At 50.5% G+C, this 19,219-nt stretch overlaps 1 protein-coding gene across 1 annotated transcript; it reads left to right on the top strand.

Annotated features, from left to right (window-relative positions):
* Nucleotides 1–2,204: 2,204 nt before the first annotated feature.
* On the top strand, nt 2,205–12,295 carry ACER1 (alkaline ceramidase 1). The gene is made up of 6 exons (XM_074163868.1): nt 2,205–2,297; nt 8,701–8,815; nt 9,195–9,333; nt 10,473–10,610; nt 11,180–11,317; nt 12,127–12,295. Exons 1-6 carry the CDS (start codon nt 2,205–2,207, stop codon nt 12,293–12,295), a joined length of 792 nt encoding a protein of 263 aa, XP_074019969.1.
* The last annotated feature ends 6,924 nt before the right edge of the window (nt 12,296–19,219 follow it).

Here is a 19,219-nt window from a genome sequence, read left to right on the forward strand (position 1 = left end):
TGCCCATTTGGGTGCACAGATATAAACTCTCCAGCCAATATGTTTCCTTTGGGGGACTGGCAGGTTTGCCTGGAGGGTGCTCATGGCTCTTGTCTCATCCCAAGGCTTTCCCTAGAGACCGAGCAAGGGTATTTCCTGGCGGCTGCTCCCGGTGAGCTCACACCGTGGGCACTCCTTCAGCGCCACAGCGGCAGGGCAGGTTGCTGCTCCAGCTTTGCTAGAAACCTTGGAGCTCCTGACGCCTCTCCTCACCGTGTGGAAGTAGCGCGGGTCCGTCCTCGGGGAACACAGGTAAGCCAGGCTGGGATGGGAGGCGAGCAGTAAACCAGCAGCTCCTGTGCAGTCTTCGATCTTTCTCTTCTCTTTTTCTTCTTCTGTCCCATTTCTCCTCCATCCCTTCACCACCTCTGAACTGAGGTTCGAATAGGAGGTGGGATTTACCATCTTGGGTCTGGTTCTTTTTTCACCCTACACAACCTCTTGCATGGCTGTAAAAGCGTAATGCAGAGCACCAAGGATGGGGAGAGTCCCCGTGGTGTAAATGGGCACGTGGAAACCCAAGATCCCAAAGAGTCAGACCTCAAACCAATCTGTCTGCCATCTCTTTTATTTCTCTTCTGTAGCTGTGATCTCACCTGCTCTGTGGAACCAGCCAGCCTGGATTAAAGGGAGGGCATCGTTAACTTGCAATTGTAAAAGAACAGTGGAGGTTTATCCACAAGTCAGTTTATCTGGTTGGAGCAGGAGGTTACAGAAGAGCTTGTTTGTATTAGGTGTTTTCTCCCTTTGAACTTCTCCTTGGGAAGAGCAGCAGAGGAAGCTGTGGTGGCTTCACACCACTGCACACCTACAGTAACTGCTGAACTCGGTGGTGTTGCTCAGCTGCCACCGGTGTAAACAGGGACTTGACTGTTTCTCCGCAAGAACACGATAAACTGATGAGTGGTTTTAAGATAAACTTCCCTTCCCCACGCTAGACTCATAGCTGAAAGGATTTTCAAAGAAAAGCAAGCTCTGCTTTCCACCCCTTGCTACCAGTGCCTGGGGAGCTCAGAGATGCTGCTGAAGGGCTTGGTGTCACCTCGGTACCTGCTCAGTCTGCAGAGCCGGAGAAGCACAGCCGGATGGCTTAGTTCAACGCTGCACCCAGGGACTTCACTGCTTAGCTCTAGGGAACTTCTGTGGCTCTTGTGTGCCTAAGACCCAGCTGCAAGGGTTTGGATGGTGCTTCCAAACACCTCTAAGGTTGGCACCCATCTGTAGCTCCAAAGGCTCAAGGATTTGAAACAAAACATGCCAAATAGAAACTTCACCAGAATGTTTACTTTCTCAAATGAATAAAAAGAGAGCTGAGAAATGATGCTCACACTGAGGACAGGAAAGTCTTTAGCATGGGGAAGAAAAGCATGCAAAAGGTTAGATTTTTTTTTAGAATCCCACTTGTAACTGCAGCTTCTGCCATTGCCAGAGGCCGGGCTGGGGGACCCGGTGGCTGAGACCCCATTCGAGGTGTGAAGCTCTGATGCCTTTCACTGGGAAACCAGGACAAGGCTCGCATGGGAGTGTGTTCAAAGTGAAATCACTACCTTTGCTCTGCACCCCCGGGACTCCAGTAATACCCAGAGTCTGGGCTGGTGCTCCAGGGCTGAGCTTGCATAAGGTGAGCTCCAGCCCTCGGGAAGATGCTGAGAAACATCTAAGGAGAACAGAGCCAATGAGCAATAAACCCTGTGGAGCCGTCCACTCCCAAAAGGTAGCTGACAGCCCACAAAGTACAGGGAAGTCCTCTTGGCAGAAAGATCTGAGTCATAAAGAAAGTGAAGGGAGAAGACAGAGCGACAAGGACAGCGCTGAAATGGGGAAGCATCATGTGTCAGCGACGACCCCTGATGAGAGATGTTAATGCCACAGATGGGGCTGTGGCGACCATTCCCAGGCTCAAGAACATTTCCTAGGGCGATTTGTCACTCCTGTGTCGCAGGGAGGGAGGAGGAAATATTCCGCAATAGGATGCGTGCTGGGAAGAGGATGAGTCTCTCGTAGCAGGGTAAGGATGCTGTGCTTGAGCAGGCTGGTGCAAGGCGAGCACGCGCGTGTGCAAGAGGCAGGCAGAGAGCGCTTCTCCCCTTCGGGTGTGCAGCACACCCCTCCCCGGGTGCAAAACTAACCCCGCTCCCTCTCCCTTTTCTAAAGGTGGCCCAACGATGCCGAGCATATTTTCCTACCAAAGCGCCGAAGTCGACTGGTGTGAAAGCAACTTTGAGCGCTCGACGGTCATTGCGGAGTACTACAACACCGTGAGTGCGGGCGCATCCGAAGGGCAGGCTGGGGCGCGAAGGCAGCCGGCTCCGGGCACCCAGGAGCTGCTTTTGGGAGATGAGATGGGACAACCTTGTTTTCTTTCCTCCTGCTCGCTCCTTTGAACTTCCTGGTGTTGGAGGGTGCTGGTGTGGGGAACATTTTCTGAGCTTCAGGTAAATCACGGGATTTTCTTGCATACCACAGCCATTTGTTCCCAAAATGAGCTGGGGTCAGGGGTACTTCTGGCACGCGTGGGGCTGATTTCCCAGTGAGAAAACTCTGGCGGCGCTCCTTAGCCCAGATTTGTGAGATCCTGTTATACCAGTCCTGCAGCTCTCCTGCCAACTGGGGTAAGTCCCACACACAGGGCTCATATATTCCAGCTAAATGTACAGGAGTGGCAAAACGAGAGACAGCACTTGCGTGAACCGTGTCGGGCAGGTTGGGAATCCGGAACTCCGGAGAGAGGAAAGCTGATGCGTGAGCCAGTTTCACCTCCTCTGATCCTTTACAATTCAGGCCCCATCCAGTGCCAGTCCCTTGAACGCAGCCTCCTGGCTGAAGCCTGGCTAGAAGCATCCGTATCTGTCTCTGCATCCATAACCGGTCCCTGCGAGCATCTCCTCCTGCCTCAGCGCAATTACAGGCTGGCAGGCGTGTGAGGCATGTGGATTTACAACCTTCCAGAGGCCCTGTTTACAACTTTTAGCAATTACTGTCTAACACTAGAAGTTCTTGTTCTCATGGAAATGCCTCTTCCTCTTTTTTTTTTTTTTTTTTTTTTTTTAAAGGCATTTCCTGCTTTTAATAAATTGCCTATAATAACGATAACTCCCTAGCCCGTGTCCCGCAGCTCCCCGGCTCTAATTGCCCAGCCGGGGTCTCAGAGGAGGGATGTTCGGGCTGTATTTAGACACTTCTCTTTGAGACAGTTAACAAATAAAGATCTGCCAGTCCGGACCAAATCCTCCTTCCCTCTGGCATCCAACTGGATGTGTTGCCTCTTTCCTGGCACCGCATCCCTGTCGGATGGGCTCAGGGCTGCAGAGCAAGGCGTAACCAGCAAAGAGGCACAGAAATCACTTATACTCACATCAGCATTTCAAATGTAGCTGGAGATGCCAAAGGCCTCTGTGTTTTGGAGTGTCACTGGCAACACTAGAGAGGGGCTGATTTCCACCAAGAGCAGGAAGTCTGAAAGTTATGTTTTTAATCAGAATTCATTCTGTGAGATAAATTTGCCTCACCTCCTAGGCAGCATTTTTCAAATGTGCCTTTGGAGCTGAAAGCCTATTTTCACAAGGATCCTGATTTACACCCAGACTGTCAAAGTGGCTCAGGATCCCTAACACACCAAGAAGTACCTCAGGAGCTCCCCAAAAGGACTGACTTATGTGTCTGACTTCTCTGTGGCACATTGCTAGTCTCACCACTTGGTGTGTCCAGATCCATAACTATCTTTCTTAGGACACAAAGCCCTCTCATTCCCATAAAATGTTAACTCTTAGCTGCCCGGGTCTCTTTGTGGCACAGGTGGCAACTCCTGAAAATCTTATCTAGATGCCTAATTCTGGATTGAGGTCCCTACTAGCCGCAGCCATCTCCAGTGTTTCCACACTACACCACCTTTGAGGCACCAGGCTTGTCAGGATGAGTTTCACTGGGCAGGACTCAGACACAGTTTTTCTCCAGGAGAGGAAAACTTCTCCAATGCGTGTTTCTGCACTGATGCAAACTAGTGTGATACCGAGGGACACAGAGAGATGTGGGCAGAGCAAACGCTGCAGGACTTTTTTCCAGTGATTAAACCAGCCCTTGTTCCTCTCTATACATGAACACGGGGCACCTCTTTCCCAGTAAAAAAAGAGCTTTCCTTGGTCCCTGCACTGATCTCCTTCTTGCCAGGCTCGCTTTTACCAGTCTACTGAGCTCAGCAAAGTGCCTGTGCCAGTGGAAGGTACCAATTCTGCAGTTTTTGTCGTAAAATGCAATTCCCATTTGGAGAAAGCAGCAGAGATCTAAACCTGCATCAGTGATCTGTCCAAACCAGGGGAGATGAAAAAGCCAGCCTTCCCAAAAACTGTCAAATGCTGTCTGAGCATCTGACAACAGCCCCAAAGGCTGCACCATGCTCAGGGCCGGACCTTGCAACCAAGAGCGGGCAGGAGCATCGCTTACACGGGCATCGCCTCCCCATCAGCCTGCACACTCTGCCTGGCACTGCCTGGCTCTCACCTCTCACAGTAGCACCAGGGGAGCCCTCTTCATGCTCCAGGCTCTCTCACAGGATCAGGCTCCTTGTGAAGTGCCCTAAAGGGAGGACTAGAGAAATCGGACCAGGCTGAGCTATCCCTGCTGGCTGGCAGCATGTTGCAGATCCAGCTGGGGCTCAGGGCACTATCTTGGATGGGATCCTGACAGCCTGGATCTCCTTTTTCTCTTCTCTCTTCTCTTCTCTTCTCTTCTCTTCTCTTCTCTTCTCTTCTCTTCTCTTCTCTTCTCCATTCATTTGTTCCCCATATTCAGATCACATCCTCCCTGCATCAAATTTTATGGGTCTTATCTCACTGGGCTGCCCTGAGATAATTATATCAATATTGACTTCAGCATCAGTTTGCCAGAGTTTTAGACTAGCTGGGAATCCAGCCAGCTCCTACCCAAGACTCCTGCACCACTAAATCAGTAGGGCTTCCTGATGGAGCATCATCTTCAACATCTTCCCAGCACTGCCTGGGGCTCAAGCAGGGTAGGTCTGTGCCAGCAGCAGCAATGTGCTGCTGAGAATTGCTCTGTGCCAGCCACGCTCTCTCTCAGGTCTGCTTGGGTTGGATGCTTTTTATTAGAAATAAGCACCAAGGGTATGAGCAAAGCATGTAAACAGTATCGTTAAGCACCTAATAATACATGGTGGCTCGTGATTGGATGCGGTTCAGCAACAAAGCGCTAACTATTTATAGTGACTCAGTGACCCAGAAATTTATTGTCTTCTGGCTGTTCATAGGAGAACAGTATTGTGCTGCATGAGGGTCATCAGTCAGGGACTTGTCTTTCTACCCTCATTTCTTTCCTGAAATGACTGATCCGGGATGCTGGTAATGACACCCGGATCCTTAGCAGTCTCTCTGGCAAAGCAGCAGGAGCTCTGACACTGCTGTATATCCAGAGGTCCCAGCTGCTTCATCAAGATTGGTAGAGATAAGCTCAACTGCGGGTGCAAATTACCTAGATACGCCCAGAGAAGTGTTCACTTTCAGAGCGTGTCAGAGCCTTGGCCCTCCACATGGGCTCAGCGACCTCACGGCATCACAGACACATCATTTATCATTTTCTTGCTTGCCCAGAAAGTCCCATGCAGGAGAACAGCAGGTCCTTCCCCGACACTCTGCAAACACTATACAAATAGCTGTTTCCTGCCCCAAAGCCCTGGTGTGACATTGCGATGTCAGGACACGGAGCTTCATCTTCTGCTACACAGGTCTGGCTATTAGGAACTTGCCATACAGGTCTGGAGAGTCCCTCTGAAGTATTCACTTCTGTCTCTAGCCCTGTGGGCTCTTCCGTCAGCTAAAGCTGGTTCCCTGGCCTTCAAGTGAATGAACGCACTCCAATGAGTCTTGCAGAAATCTCCTTTCACTGCAGAAACTGTCTGTCTTGAGTAAGGACCAGCACAGGTCTTGGCTGCTGTTGCAGTGTTGCCACGCTCACAGAGCCAGGCAGAGCTCTGCAAACCAGTGCGTCCTGTCCCAGTCCATATCGGAGGCTTCTTCTCGCCCTGTCATGGATGGAGATGCAAACAGGCTCTCTGCAGGGCTCTCCCTCCGTCTTAAACTGCAAAGTGCCGAGTTGCACAAGCCCTGGGGGCTTTCCCATGATCCTGCTAATGCACCAGGATTAGAGCCACCTCACTGATCCCAGTTTTGCTTTTCTCCTAGTGAAAGAAGCAAATGCCAGTATAGACGGGCTTGGCTTAGGCACCCAGAGCAGTTACTCACATTTATTAGGAAGTGGGACATCGCTGTGAGCTCACACAGTGGAAAACCACAGGGCTGAGTCACTCTCACAGGTCAAATCACACGGGCTCCATCACCATCGTCTTATTTCCCTGGCAATCCTGGGCAGAGGGAGCTGGTGCCTCCTGCCCAGTATGACCCAGCTAGGTATAAGCAGAAGCTGTGCTGGGGGAACTCAGCATGAGCAGAGACTCTGGAAAAACTTCCTAATGGGAGTACTGGGAGCAAAACCCTCCTAACAACATTTGAGAAGGAGCCTGTCGCATCCTCGGGGGAAGATATAAGACAGCACTTATGAATCAGGGCTTGGAACCGATGAGTGATGAAGACCCTGTGTCCCCCCAGCTGCGGTTTTGTAGCAGCTCTCCCCTGAGCTCTGCGTTTGGCTGCTCTGCAAGGAACCACTCTATCTTTTTTGACCCTATTGGCGCAGTTCCCTTGATTATCCCTCCCCTCTGGTATCTGATGTTGCACATCTCATACCGAATTAATGAAGTGATAACACTGCTATCACATAATTAATGGCACTGTTGCAATGCCCACTGCGGCAGGGACTCAGACCTCTCTATACGCAATCTCAAAGTACCGAATTTCCTCACTTTGACGTGCATGCTGGCACTTGCATACTGTTGCATTTTCTGCCAGCATTTTCTCTTTTCTTGCTACCCCTGCTCGTCTTCCAAAAGCCTCTTTGACCATTTCACAGGAAAAGAAATATTTGCAACACAGTTGTTACTTTAACACACAGTTTTGGTTTCTCAATCCTTTCCAGTTTGACCTCAAGTGTGCAAGTGGGACCAGTACTTCTCTTTTCATAGCTGGAACGGAAAAGGCCTGGATTTGGCTCTAAGCACCTATAGAAAACCAACCCACTTGGCCTGAGAATTGCTGTTAATGGGAGCATCGACTTGTTTCATGAAAGCCTTAGTGAAATTCAAGATTAATCTCCAGGTGTTAAAGGGAATAGAGACCTTACGCTACAAATGAATTGTGTTTCCCTCTGGAATACGAGAGGGTGTGTGTCATCTATATGACAACATCCCTGTGATTTGCAGTCCTGTTACCATAAATTTGGATTCCATCAGAGCTGAGCCTCAATTTTGCCCTTTACCTGGTGCGTGCAAGGGCTGCCAAGGGGTGAGACTCCAGCTGCGGAGGTCAGATTCCTGGCCTGGGGTCTGGGTCAGCACCTAACTGGGAGATGAAAGGAAAAGGATTGTCAGGGTGAGATAAAAGCCTGGTAGCTTGCCAAATGGCATTTGAGCAGATGGCTCTGCCTCGCTCTTCGAAAGCCCCAAAGAGCTGTCTGGCAGGTAAAGCACAGCACCACGGTCCCAAGATTTCATCAGTAAGAAAGATTTTCCCCAGGGAGGCTGTGCTTCCCCGGAATATCCCTTCACTGAGTTTGCAAAATCAGGTGAAAAAAACAGAGTAAGAACCTACAGAGGATAAGGATTATTTCAAACTTCATTCCCGTGTAGCTGGAGGGTGGAGGGGGCCTGATCCAGCAACAAGTCCAGGCTTTGGGCACTCACTGCTCCTCCCCAGCTCCCACTTTTTACCCATCAGCATCTGCCGTTCCCCGAAGCTCTGGCACCTTCAGCCCGCCCAGGACCACCCCCTCCTCCCCAGGCAAATCAAATTCTGTCCATGAAGCAATTTTGCAGAGCTGGAAAACAGAGCAGAATAATTTTGCTGTGTTCATTTGCTAGGTATGTTTAAAGGAGGTTTATGACTTCATGTAATTACAAGTGCCCAGAACACCTCCCCTTCCCAGACCAGGTGGCTTCACACATGACACTACAGGATGTCACCTCAGTCTTGTTCCCACCTACAAATGTCCTGCTTGTCTTGCTGCTCTCCCCTACACCCACTCCCAGTTAATGATGGTTTTCCTGGTGGTGGCTTGCTGGGGTACCCTAGGTCCTCACACCCCACTAGCCTCTCGCAGGGGGCTGCTTCCTGGCCACAAGGGCCAGAAGCCACCCAGGGAGGTTTTGGCAGGTCTGGGTTGACAGGAGAGGGAGATGGCTGCAAACAGAAGAGCTTTGGCATCTTGCTTGAGGACACTGGACAATGGCAGCTAAACCATCACCCAAAAGGGGCACACCAGCTTATCCTGGGCTTGCTGGCCCCAGAAGTGCCTGCAGAGAGAGCACGGATGTCTACAGCCACTGCTGTCACAGCAAATAGCTGTCCTTCCAGTTCCAGCCTCACTTCTCGAGAAACGCCTCTGCCCTCTCCCTGTGCCAAGAGTAATACCCGCCTCTGCACCATGCTCTCCACTAGAGATCAGTATCCTCTTGGCCCATGGAGGAACTGAGGCTTACAGTGGGATGGGGCTTGCCCAAGATCATGCAATAAGCTGAACGTGCCTCTTGTTTTTCAGATCAGCAATGTAAGCTTCTTTGTCCTTTCTCCTGCCCTGCTCTACCTGAACCGGCAGTACCGTCAGCAGCGCGCCTTGCCCTTGTATTTTGTCTCGGGGCTGCTCTTCTGCGTAGGTGGGTCCCAAGGTTGTGAGAAGACCAGTCAGATTGCCAGAGTACCTGACTGTTCGTTCCTGATACCTTTGGCTTTGGAGGCTGGTTCTTAGTGGCCAAAGCACAGGGGCAAGCTGGGGTGGGAAACGGAACAGCGGTGTCTATTTGAAGCCCTGCAGCTCATGGTTCCTGCCAGTTGTGGATGCACAGCTTCCAGCCCAGTAAATCCCCGTGCTGCTGTGTGGACTGACCCACTCAAGTCTCCACTAATGCCAAGGTCCATGCCCTGCCCTTTGGGAATGATGTGTCTTTAGGAATGGCCCCCAAGAAATTCCCAGGCCAGAACGGGCTTGTGCGAGGACGGAGCTTTGTTGACACAAGCTGCCCTTGCTCCTTGCAGGTATCTTCTCCATGTACTTCCACATGACCCTGAGCTACATGGGACAACTCTTGGATGAGCTCTCCATCCTCTGGACACTGGCTGTGGCATATTCCTTTTGGTACCCCAAGGTTTACTTCCCCAGGTTCATTAAGAGCAGGTATGACTCAGAGGGACACTGGGCTGCAGGCTCTGAGGGGAGGGCTGGGACGTTGACACTGATGTGTGTGACCCACAGATCCGCCCCCCACCAGCCCACAGCCAGGTCCCCTGCAAGGGGTCAGTGCTGAGGTTTCCGCAGTTTGCTTTGGGACCAGACCCTCCATCACTCAGTGGTGGATGTGCTGACAGAGGAAGAGTGAGAAACCTTCCCACAGGGAAGGACTGGGCTCCTGCCGACTGGAGCTGCTTGTCTTTGCAAAGCTGCAGAGAAAACTTAGCACGGAGAATTTAAAAATTAATTAGGGAATTAAATGTTCCTGAGCACTGACATTCAATTACCCATCCTCTCAAACTGTGATAGCATCCCCTGCCATCCACAAGGAGCTTTCCCTGAAGGCTGGTGGGGTTTCCCATAGGATGAGCTGGTCCAAGTTAACACCCCACATTTCAGAGGCTTTTTGCAGGAGGACTGGCTGGGCTGGAGGAGCTCAGCAGAAGGGATGGGGAGACTGGGTGAGCATGGATCAGCAGAAACAGGAACCCAGCAGGGCTTTGCTCAAAGGATGGTCTCACTCTGGCAGGTTTGCTGGAGCCCTCTAAGCCAGCCCAGTTAGAAGCCTTGCAAAGGCCTGCTCCAAGTCTGCTCTTCCCATGGGGAAGAGGAGGTCACCAGGAGTTCACTGTGGAGATATGGCTGGGGGAGAGAGGAAGGGACTTGGGAAGGGATTTGCATGTGAAAGGCCCCTCTGAGCCCTATTGTTGTTCAGTCAGCCCAAATCTACATGTTTGCACAGCTCCAGCCCCTGCCCCGGCTGCTGGGACTCCTGCTTTGCAACCCTTCCCTATGCAAAGCTGATGTCTTTGCCTCTCCATGCTCTGGCACCACCACGAAAATGCACAAGTTACATTCCAGACTGTGTTCCCCGCTCTGTCATGGACAAACTGGGGGGCTTTCGGCAAAGCACAGATATAAACAGACCTCAGCCTTCCTGCCAGGCTGAGATCAGCCATGTGCAAACAGGTTGAGGTGCTGGAGAAGGGTTTCCTCTCTCGGGCAATGAGCAGGACCTCTCCCATCCTTATCCTTCCACACTGTGAACCTTGGGGACACTAACACTCACTCCCAACTCTCTTTAGGAAGCATTTCTTCTGGTTGAGTGGTGTCACCACCGTGATCAGTACCTTGATGTCCTTCATCAAACCAGCTTTCAATGCCTACGTGCTCAACTGCATTGCCTTCCACCTGCTGTACCTGACATGGCGTGAGCTGAAAAAGTAAGGAGGAGGCCAAGAGGGGTTCTCTGCAGGTCCATCGCATGCTCCTGGCAGTAACTCTTTGCCCAACAGTGAATGGAGGATGCCAAGACTTCATCAGCCACATGTTGGACTATCAGCTCTGTAAAGAATTGGGGTGGCCTGGGAGGGATCCAGGAAGAGGGACAGGCAGGACTGTGGGCAGTGTGGTACAAGAAGGCCATCTGGCCCAGGTGCCATGCAGAACGGGGACAATCCATGGGACAAGTGCATATTTTCCTCCTCAACTGCCATCTCTGCAACTCTTTCCCCTTTGTGGGGGATTTGGGAACCGGTGTGGGATTGGGAGAACCCCCCAGGATCTGGGGAGAAAGACAGGAGCACCCTGGCATCTTCTAGCATCATTCTCACCCACAGAAAGTCAGAGACCCCCTCCACAGAGCCACACTTCTCCAGTTCTTGTGGTCAGAAGAAACTTGCTGGGTTTTGCTCTGTTGCATTAGCACTTGCAGACAGGAACCAGCCTTCTTTAAAACTCTCTTTCCTTCCAACACGATACTCCAGTCCCTCTCTCTCGCTGTGTCTTCCAGGTGCAATGACAAAAGGGTTCACCGGATGGCCGCGGTCATGGTCGTGTGGTGGGTACTGGCCATCAGCAGCTGGATAAGCGACAGATGGCTCTGTGGGCTCTGGCAGGCCATCAACTTCCCCTACTTCCACAGCTTCTGGTAAGGGCTCCAGCGCAGAAGCAGGAACCCCAGTCCAAACATTTCAGCAGCTGAAGGCCCGCAGCTAAGGAGAGATGGCAGCAGGGACGTGATACTCCACCAAGGAGCAGCCGCATCTCTGCCCAACCCTCTCCCCCTTTCCTCTGTCGCTATTGATGCTGCTCCTCACCCTGGCTCCAGCCCAAAGATTTGGTCCTAATCACTGCTTAATATCCTTTACCTCCTCCGCACCAGCCAAACAGTGTTTTGCAAGTGAAATTGAGTTAAAAGTCCCTCCAGGTAACAGCTTGCTTTCAAAGGGCTGCATCTGCTCCCAGGAAGCTGCATGAAGTGCAATGTTCTTTGAGTTACTACGATAGACAAACTGAAAGACAGTAATTTGCTTGGGCAAGACATTTCAGTGCCCGGCCAAGCGTAGCTGCAAGTGCCACACACTGGGCACATTCTCAGATTCATCCTCACAAATCACTGGGATGACTGGGACAGACAGCCAGCGCTGCTGGGCTAGGCCAGGTGAGGTGGAATGGGTGGTTTGATTTGGGGCTTACGTCCCCTGTACCAACCCACCCTCTCTGCCCCAGCCCCGGCTCACAGGGATCTTCTAGGATTTCCCCACAGGCACAGATCCTGCAGGACACACACTCCCTGAAGCTCTCATGCATCACAGGGTTGGGACCTTTGCTTGCCATTGCCGTACCCCTTGGCTTTAGCCACACGGTGGCAATGCCAGCCACACACTGCTACAAGGAGCAGGAAGAGCAGATGGAATTATCCCTGTACAACACGTGTTTTTTTGGTTTCCTTGCCAGGCATGTGCTGATCGCCATGTCCCTCCTGTACTGCTGCCCACTGGTCATCTACTTTGACGTCAACTATGAGATGCCATCATTCAAGCCGAAGCTAGGATACTGGCCCGGTGACTCTTGGCCTGTCGTGGTGCCTTACGTTGCCCTGGAGCAACCCCACAAGCAATGCTAGAGCTGGTTGCCCTCAGGGATCCCTCGGGCACGGGGTGCGGGATGCGCACGTGTGCATCTGCATGGGGAACCCCTCGGCTGTGCTCCTGTTCTTCGGACAAGGGCAATGTGGCTAGTGGATGGGGCAGGGAGCAGCTGAGGCCTCATGATGCCGGGCATGAAGCAGGGTGGGAGCCCGCAGGTGCCTTGGAAGACTCTGCCCAGACTGGCATCCGGGGAACTGAAGATCTCCTCCTCCAGCAGATCCCCACTGAGAAGGGGAGGGAGACGGTTCTTCTTCCGTGTCTTCTGCATTAGTCAAGCGGCGGCACCCCTTGCTGACCAGGGCACAGCGGAGAACACAGAAGCCAAACTGGTGACAGCTGGGTTTGTTGGGGCTGCTCTAACTATCATTATTAATTTTATTTATTGATGTATGTGATCTCGCTCAGGAGAGCTGTGCATTAAAGCTACGGACACTGACTTGCACTGAGCCCCCTTTTTTAACCCTGACTGCACCACATCCCCTGTCATCTGCCGGTCACTCCCACAGACAGGGTGGCCAAAGCTCTCTCTGACCTATGGAGAGCTGTTTATAAAGAGAAATATCCTCCTGGGTGACAGCCCAAAAGAAGCTCTTCTGGCCCATTTCCCGTGGTGCTCTACCCCAGGCTCTACCCCTTCTTCAGCCCCCAGTGGCCCTTGTTCCCCCCCAGGTCCGACAGTCTCCAATGGCCATGTGTCACCTGGAGAGTCCTCTGCAAGGGCTGGCTGGTGGCAGAGTGAGGTAAAGGAGCCAATACATTAGATAAACATGTCGGTACCTTTGGAAGAACAAAGAAAAGATGTAAAGCCTCAGAGAAAGACCACTGCTGTGCCACGGGTACAGGATGATGCTTTCCAGGCTCTTCCCACCGCATAATGGTGAAGAAGTTGCTCTCATGGCCATGGGACACGCTCCTGTTCTCCAAGCCTTGCTGCATCAGTGAAGAGTTGAACCATGTGTGGGTCTGGGTCCTTGCACAACCGGTGGGGACTGTCTCTGGAGAGCACCATGAGGCTGGCTCCCTGCAACGTAGCCAGAACAAAGTAATGTCACCCCAGGGACCACCAGCTTTTGGGGCCCCCATGAGTAAACAAGCAGAAGCACCCTGAGCTTAGCCTCGGAGGCAGCCACCATGCAGTGCCCAGGCCAAGGCCCTCCCGTGGCCACTGCTGCCTCGTGGGTCCCTCTGCAATGGTCCCCAGAGCCACTAGATGGCAAATTTGGCTCATGAACCCCAAGCAATATTTCACCTTGGGAAAGTGATGCCCTGTGCAAGGAGTGAACCCTCAGGCCTGGTCCCCCTGCCCTCTCTATCCGCTGGCACTGGGGTCAGACACCTCTCCACCAGCACAGCCACCGATGAGACACCTGCACAAGGTGCAGGACAAGGGGGACTCAGAGCCCCAGCCTTTGTATGCCCTTGAGTTTCCGTGCTGGTGCCCACCTCCTTCTTTCTTGCTTCTTTGTCTCTCCCACATGCCATCACTCTTGCCTCTCCCTCCACCACCTCGTCTCCCTTTCGCTGACCCTCCCCATTTCACTCCCTCTTGCTCTTCTCCCCCCTCCTCCTCGCCCCTTCCCCAGCCCATCACATTCTTCTACAGCCTATTAATAACTTCTGGGCAATTGCACCGGGTCCCTGCTGGGCTCGGCCCCTCGGCCGCCGCAGCCCCGCGCAGCCACTGAGCACGCCGGCAGCAAGTTCAAAAGTGCAGCGGGGCTTTCACAGCCCCTCTCCCCGTCAGGGGGTGGAGGAGGCCGCTGGAAAAGAAAAGCCGCGTTGCCAGGGAGCCTGGCACAGGAAAAGGGGGTCACCTTCACCTCCGAGGGGTCCGCTGGAGATGGACAGGCGCCAGCAGCCCCGCGGGCCGGAGATGCTGGGAGACCCATCAAGGGATGGAGGTGGGATGGAGGCGAGGAGGGCTAATTGGCCGCCTCCAGACAGGGAGCTGGTATGATGCTCGGGGGAGAAATCCAGCGGCAAAATCCCCCGTGTGGTATGGTAATAAGGGAGGTGTCCCGGGCGCCGCTGCCTCGAGAACAATGTTGCTGCAGTTGAGTGACTGTAACAGGCCCCGATGACAGCCGGGGCCACGTTAAAAATGCCTATTCAAGCAGATCAAGACATTGAGAGGCCTCGTGGGGATCTGAAACCCTCAGGGATTTCTGGATGAAGCCAGAAGCTGAATCGCCAGCCCTGGGAACCTGGGGGAAAAAAAAAAAAAAAAAAAAAAAAAAAAGAGAGAAAGAGAGAAAGGAAGAAAAGAAAAGAAAAGAAAAGAAAAGAAAAGAAAAGAAAAGAAAAGAAAAGAAAAGAAAAGAAAAGAAAAGAAAAGAAAAGAAAAGAAAAGAAAAGAAAAGAAAAGAAAAGAAAAGAAAAGAAAAGAAAAGAAAAGAAAAGAAAAGAAAAGAAAAGAAAAGAAACCCACAAAGCAGCTTTAAAAGGACTGCAGCACCTGAGGCGGGGCCTCCTGCTCCAAGCGGGGCCATAGCCCGAGAAAGCAAAACAGCCCCAACACCAGTGTGTGACTGCAGTCTGGGCATCCCCGGGGCTGCAGAGGGTTACCTGAGGCTGGGGTCGCACCTCCGAAAGGTCCCTGAGCTGCTGGGGATGCTCTGTCCTTCCTGCCATGGAAGCCCCAGCTCCGGCTTGTTGGGGCAGCACTGACAAACACCCCATAAAAACGAGTGGGGCTGCCAAAGGGACAAGTCAGGGCATTTTTGCCTTGACTTCCATAGCTGACACCCCTTCCATCGTCCTGCAGAGATGAGCAGCACTCTGAACCGGTCAAGCTGGCAGCCCTCAGAGGGTGAAAGGCAACAGTGGCCCCTTCTCATCCCCCCCGCCAGGCCATGGGGAGCTCTGATGGTACCTCCTGCACCAAGACCCTTGGCCGTTCGAGTCCCTCTCTGCGTGCAACCAGAATAACACAGGCAGGGCAGGAGGAGCTGCAAACCCCGCACACAGGGCTCTGAGTTAAGACCGGTCAAAATTAAACCTTTCCTTATTTTTGCCAGATGAGCCCTAACCCGCATCATTTCCCTGCTTTGGTTCGCCATGTGGCTGCCTAAACCACAAGAAAAGAGGCAAGAGAAGGAGCAGGAATGAGGAAGAGGATAGAGGTTGCTGCTTTCAACCGATGCCAGATTAAAAAGGTTGTGAAACGACAGCACCAGTTGAGTCTATTCGGTGCAATTGCAACACAAATGAAATAATAATGTTAATAACGCACCAGTCCGGCGGCATCAAGGATTAACACTTACCTGTTCTGCGGCACGGAATTGCCTCCTGCTGTTACAGATTTTCACTGCAGGATTTGGCTCGCCGGCTGGAAACTTTTCAAGGCAGAGTGATTTATCTGTAAAGGACATTGCACATTCATGGATCTACATAAATAATGCAAAAGTAATTAATAATAACCCAGGCCCCGCTCTTAACAATGCCAGGAGGAGAAATTGCTTCACTGGAGTGTCTCTTATGCCTTTTGCAAAAGATCTTTATTTGTTAACTGTCTCAAAGAGAAGGGAAGATAATGGTTTTGAAACACGGGATGGATGTCGCTGGGTCCTGGGATTTTATTGCCAGCCTGGCAATTTTTACAATTGATTTAAAGAACCCTCTGCCAGAGTCATGTTAAAACAACATCGAATCAGCTTTGATTTTTTTTTTTCCCATTTTAATCTTCTAGGTCTGCAGTCAAAAGTTTGAAACCATGAATGCAAAGGGCTAAGAAACCCAGGAAGGGAAGAGATAAGTTCCAAGAATTATTACCTCTAAAAGTCTCGTCCTTTCAAGTCTAAATGCTACTTTTGAGGTTTGACACAGGATTTCCAATTCAGGGGCTGGCAGTTCTGTTACACCCACCCCACAGCTGCTAGGAAAGCTGTTTCTTTTTATTTTTTTCACTGTTTTACCTGCATCCTTACTATCCACTTTTCATATAGACAAAATTAGCCACAGGTACATAGAAAGTGCCAGGATTTTCCAGCTATGGATGGCTGTTCTGGACAGATGAAATGTATCAGGTCCTGATTAGCTGGAAGTCGTATCTCAGTGAATAATCTATCACCGTGTTTGCAGCAGGGTCTTGAGGTCCCCTGTCTATGTTTTCCTGTAGTAGCTCACACGGTGGCTGCACACATAATCAGGGCCGGTTTTGACCAGTGATCATAGAGGAGATACGGGTAAAAGTCGCTTCTCAGTAAGGAGAAGCACGGCCATTACAGGGCCAAATAAATGGGTTGATAAAAAATGATTTTTAATCAAAAGACCAAATGATATCCTCAGCTCTTTCTATAAACCCCCCTGATTTGGTTCCACTTAGTAAGACATTCTCACTGCTATTTCCAGAAGGAAAACAAGCAGTTCGCATTTGTCTGGCAAAGTGGTTCAAATAACTTCAATTCTCCAGTAATGGCTGCTATCAAAATACCCAAAATGGAAGGATCGATGTTCCTGTGCCTTCACGTTACAGCAAGGAACATGGTTTCAATTAGGACTGCTCTCTACTTTTTATTTATTCACTTTCTATGAACATTCAGTCACTTGGGTCCCAATTCAGGAGCTCACTTAAGCACACGATTTTTTATAAATGTGGTTAAACGTAAAGCTCCAAAAACGGGGCACTTAGTTTCAATGTCTCAAATATTTAACAAAAGGCAAAGATTTATCCCAAATCCTGAAGTGTTCACCAAAAGCAACATTCAGTTGTGCATCGGGTTATAAAATTCACAATCTGCAGTCGATGCTGCATTGATTTAGACAGACCTTCCATAAGAGACCAGCTGCCTCAGTTCACTAAAATGCTCAAGCATATGTTTAATTTTAAGAATATGAATAATTCCATCGATATCAATGGCACTTGCTTGCACTTAAGAATACATTTTGCTGGGCTAGAGCCAGAAATAGTGCCATGTAATGCCAATAAAGTGCAAACTGCAATATTTCTCTAAGTGCTTTCTGAGATCAATTTAAAAATTAATCAATGAAGAACTGTAATGTGAAAATGCAAAAATTAATATATGTGAGATTTTGATGTTTACTATCCTAATATTGCCAAGTATTAACATCCACCAGAGCTCTGCCAAGTGAAATCAAAACCAAATCTGTGAAACAGAGCAAAAATGGCAACAAGTCGGATTTGTTATTCATCATGAATCATCCCATGAGACTTAAAGATTTGCTCATGTAACATTGAATAACATTTACGATCCTTAAAAAAAGATGGAAAGACGGGGTTTGACCCCATTTGTACCATCCCCAATCCATACGAACTCTACCCAGCCCAGAGAGCCAGACCAGTTTGAAGTGGATGCTTGAAAGAGAGAAGAGGATTTACTCTGTAACAGCAGAAATGTGCCTCGAACAAGGATGACTTTAAATGATCAAAACATCATAGAGCACAGGGTCACTAAAAACATGATTTTGCTCTCCTGCTTGCTGTCCCTCACCTTGCTGATGATACCAAACTGGGAGGGCTGGCCGACACTCCAGAGGGCTGTGCCGCCATCCAGCGTGACCTGAACAGGCTGGAGAGCTGGGCAGAGAAGAACCTCATGAGGTTCAACAAGGGCAAATGTAGGGTCCTGCACCTGGGGAGGAAGAATCCCAGGCACCAATATAGGTTAGGGGTGGATCTTCTGGAAAGCACTACTGAGGAGAAGGATCTGGGAGTCCTGGTGGACAGCAAACTTTCCATGAGCCAGCAATGTGCCCTTGTCGCCAAGAGGGCCAATGGAATCCTGGGCTGCGTAGGGAAGAGTGTGGCCAGTAGGTCGAGGGAAGTCATTCTCCCCCTCTCCTCTGCCCTGGTGAGGCCACAACTGGAACACTGCGTCCAGTTCTGGGCTCCCCAGTTCAAGAGAGACAGGGAACTACTGGAGAGAGTCCAGTGTAGGGCAACTAAGATGATTAAGGGATTGGAACATCTCCCTTACGAGGAAAGGCTCAAAGAGCTGGGGATCTTTAGCCTGGAGAAGAGAAGGCTGAGGGGAGACCTTATCTATGTTCACAAGTACCTAAAGGGTGGGTTGAAGGAGGATGGAGCTGGACTCTTTTCAGTGATTCCCAGTGACAGGACGAGGGGCAACGGGCACCAGCTGGAACATGGGAAGTTCCATTTAAGTATGAGGAGAAACTTCTTTCCGGTGAGGGTGCCAGAGCCCTGGAACAGGCTGCCCAGGGAGGTCGTGGAGTCCCCTTCTCTGGAGATCTTTAAGACCTGCCTGGATGCCGTCCTGAGTAATGTGCTATAGGAAATCCCGCTTTAGCAGGGGAGTTGGACTAGATGATCTCTAGAGGTCCCTTCCAACTCTGGAAATTCCATGATTCCGTGATTCTGTGATTCCACAAAACTCCATGAATTGCCCTGTTTTGAGGAACTGACGAAAATTTCCAGGCACCAAACACTCTAGTAATTTGTACTTATTCTTATAACCTTACGCATCATGAATCCAACAGTCCTGATGTTGCCAGTGACATACATGGACTCGGGACATTCCCCTTGTTCCCAAATGATGGTACCATCATAGAAATAGCTATATATCCATATGCAAATCATTGCTGTTTTCAAGCTGTTCGTGAGCGACCTTATACACTGCCCATACGGTACGGTAATATGTTTTCCACATATGTCAGATGTTTCATGACACATTTCACGCATATATTTAAAATAGATTTCATAGCATATAAAAACGCACAGGCGACAGAAGAAAATGGCCCGCATCTGCAGTGTTTACATAATGCACTTCAAAACGGCATGAAACGTGGCCAAATTGATTGTATTCTTCATCTATCTAAAATATTGATGGCATATAAAATGTATGTGTAATGGATTCGCTCATGAGCATGTATTACATGCCTTGTTTTGATGCCTGAGTAACAAAGGGAAAGAATTTGTT

This window comes from Numenius arquata, chromosome 25, assembly GCF_964106895.1.
Source record: "Numenius arquata chromosome 25, bNumArq3.hap1.1, whole genome shotgun sequence".
NCBI lineage: Eukaryota > Metazoa > Chordata > Aves > Charadriiformes > Scolopacidae > Numenius > Numenius arquata.

What these genes read in the sequence shown, in the direction of transcription:
- ACER1 (XM_074163868.1), top strand. Translation starts at nt 2,205, where the DNA reads ATGCCGAGCATATTTTCCTACCAAAGCGCCGAAGTCGACTGGTGTGAA. An exon ending in ACATGGCGTGAGCTGAAAAA is followed by an intron (nt 10,611 to 11,179) that starts GTAAGGAGGAGG and finishes TGTGTCTTCCAG; the next exon opens with GTGCAATGACAAAAGGGTTC. An exon ending in CCCTACTTCCACAGCTTCTG is followed by an intron (nt 11,318 to 12,126) that starts GTAAGGGCTCCA and finishes TTTCCTTGCCAG; the next exon opens with GCATGTGCTGATCGCCATGT.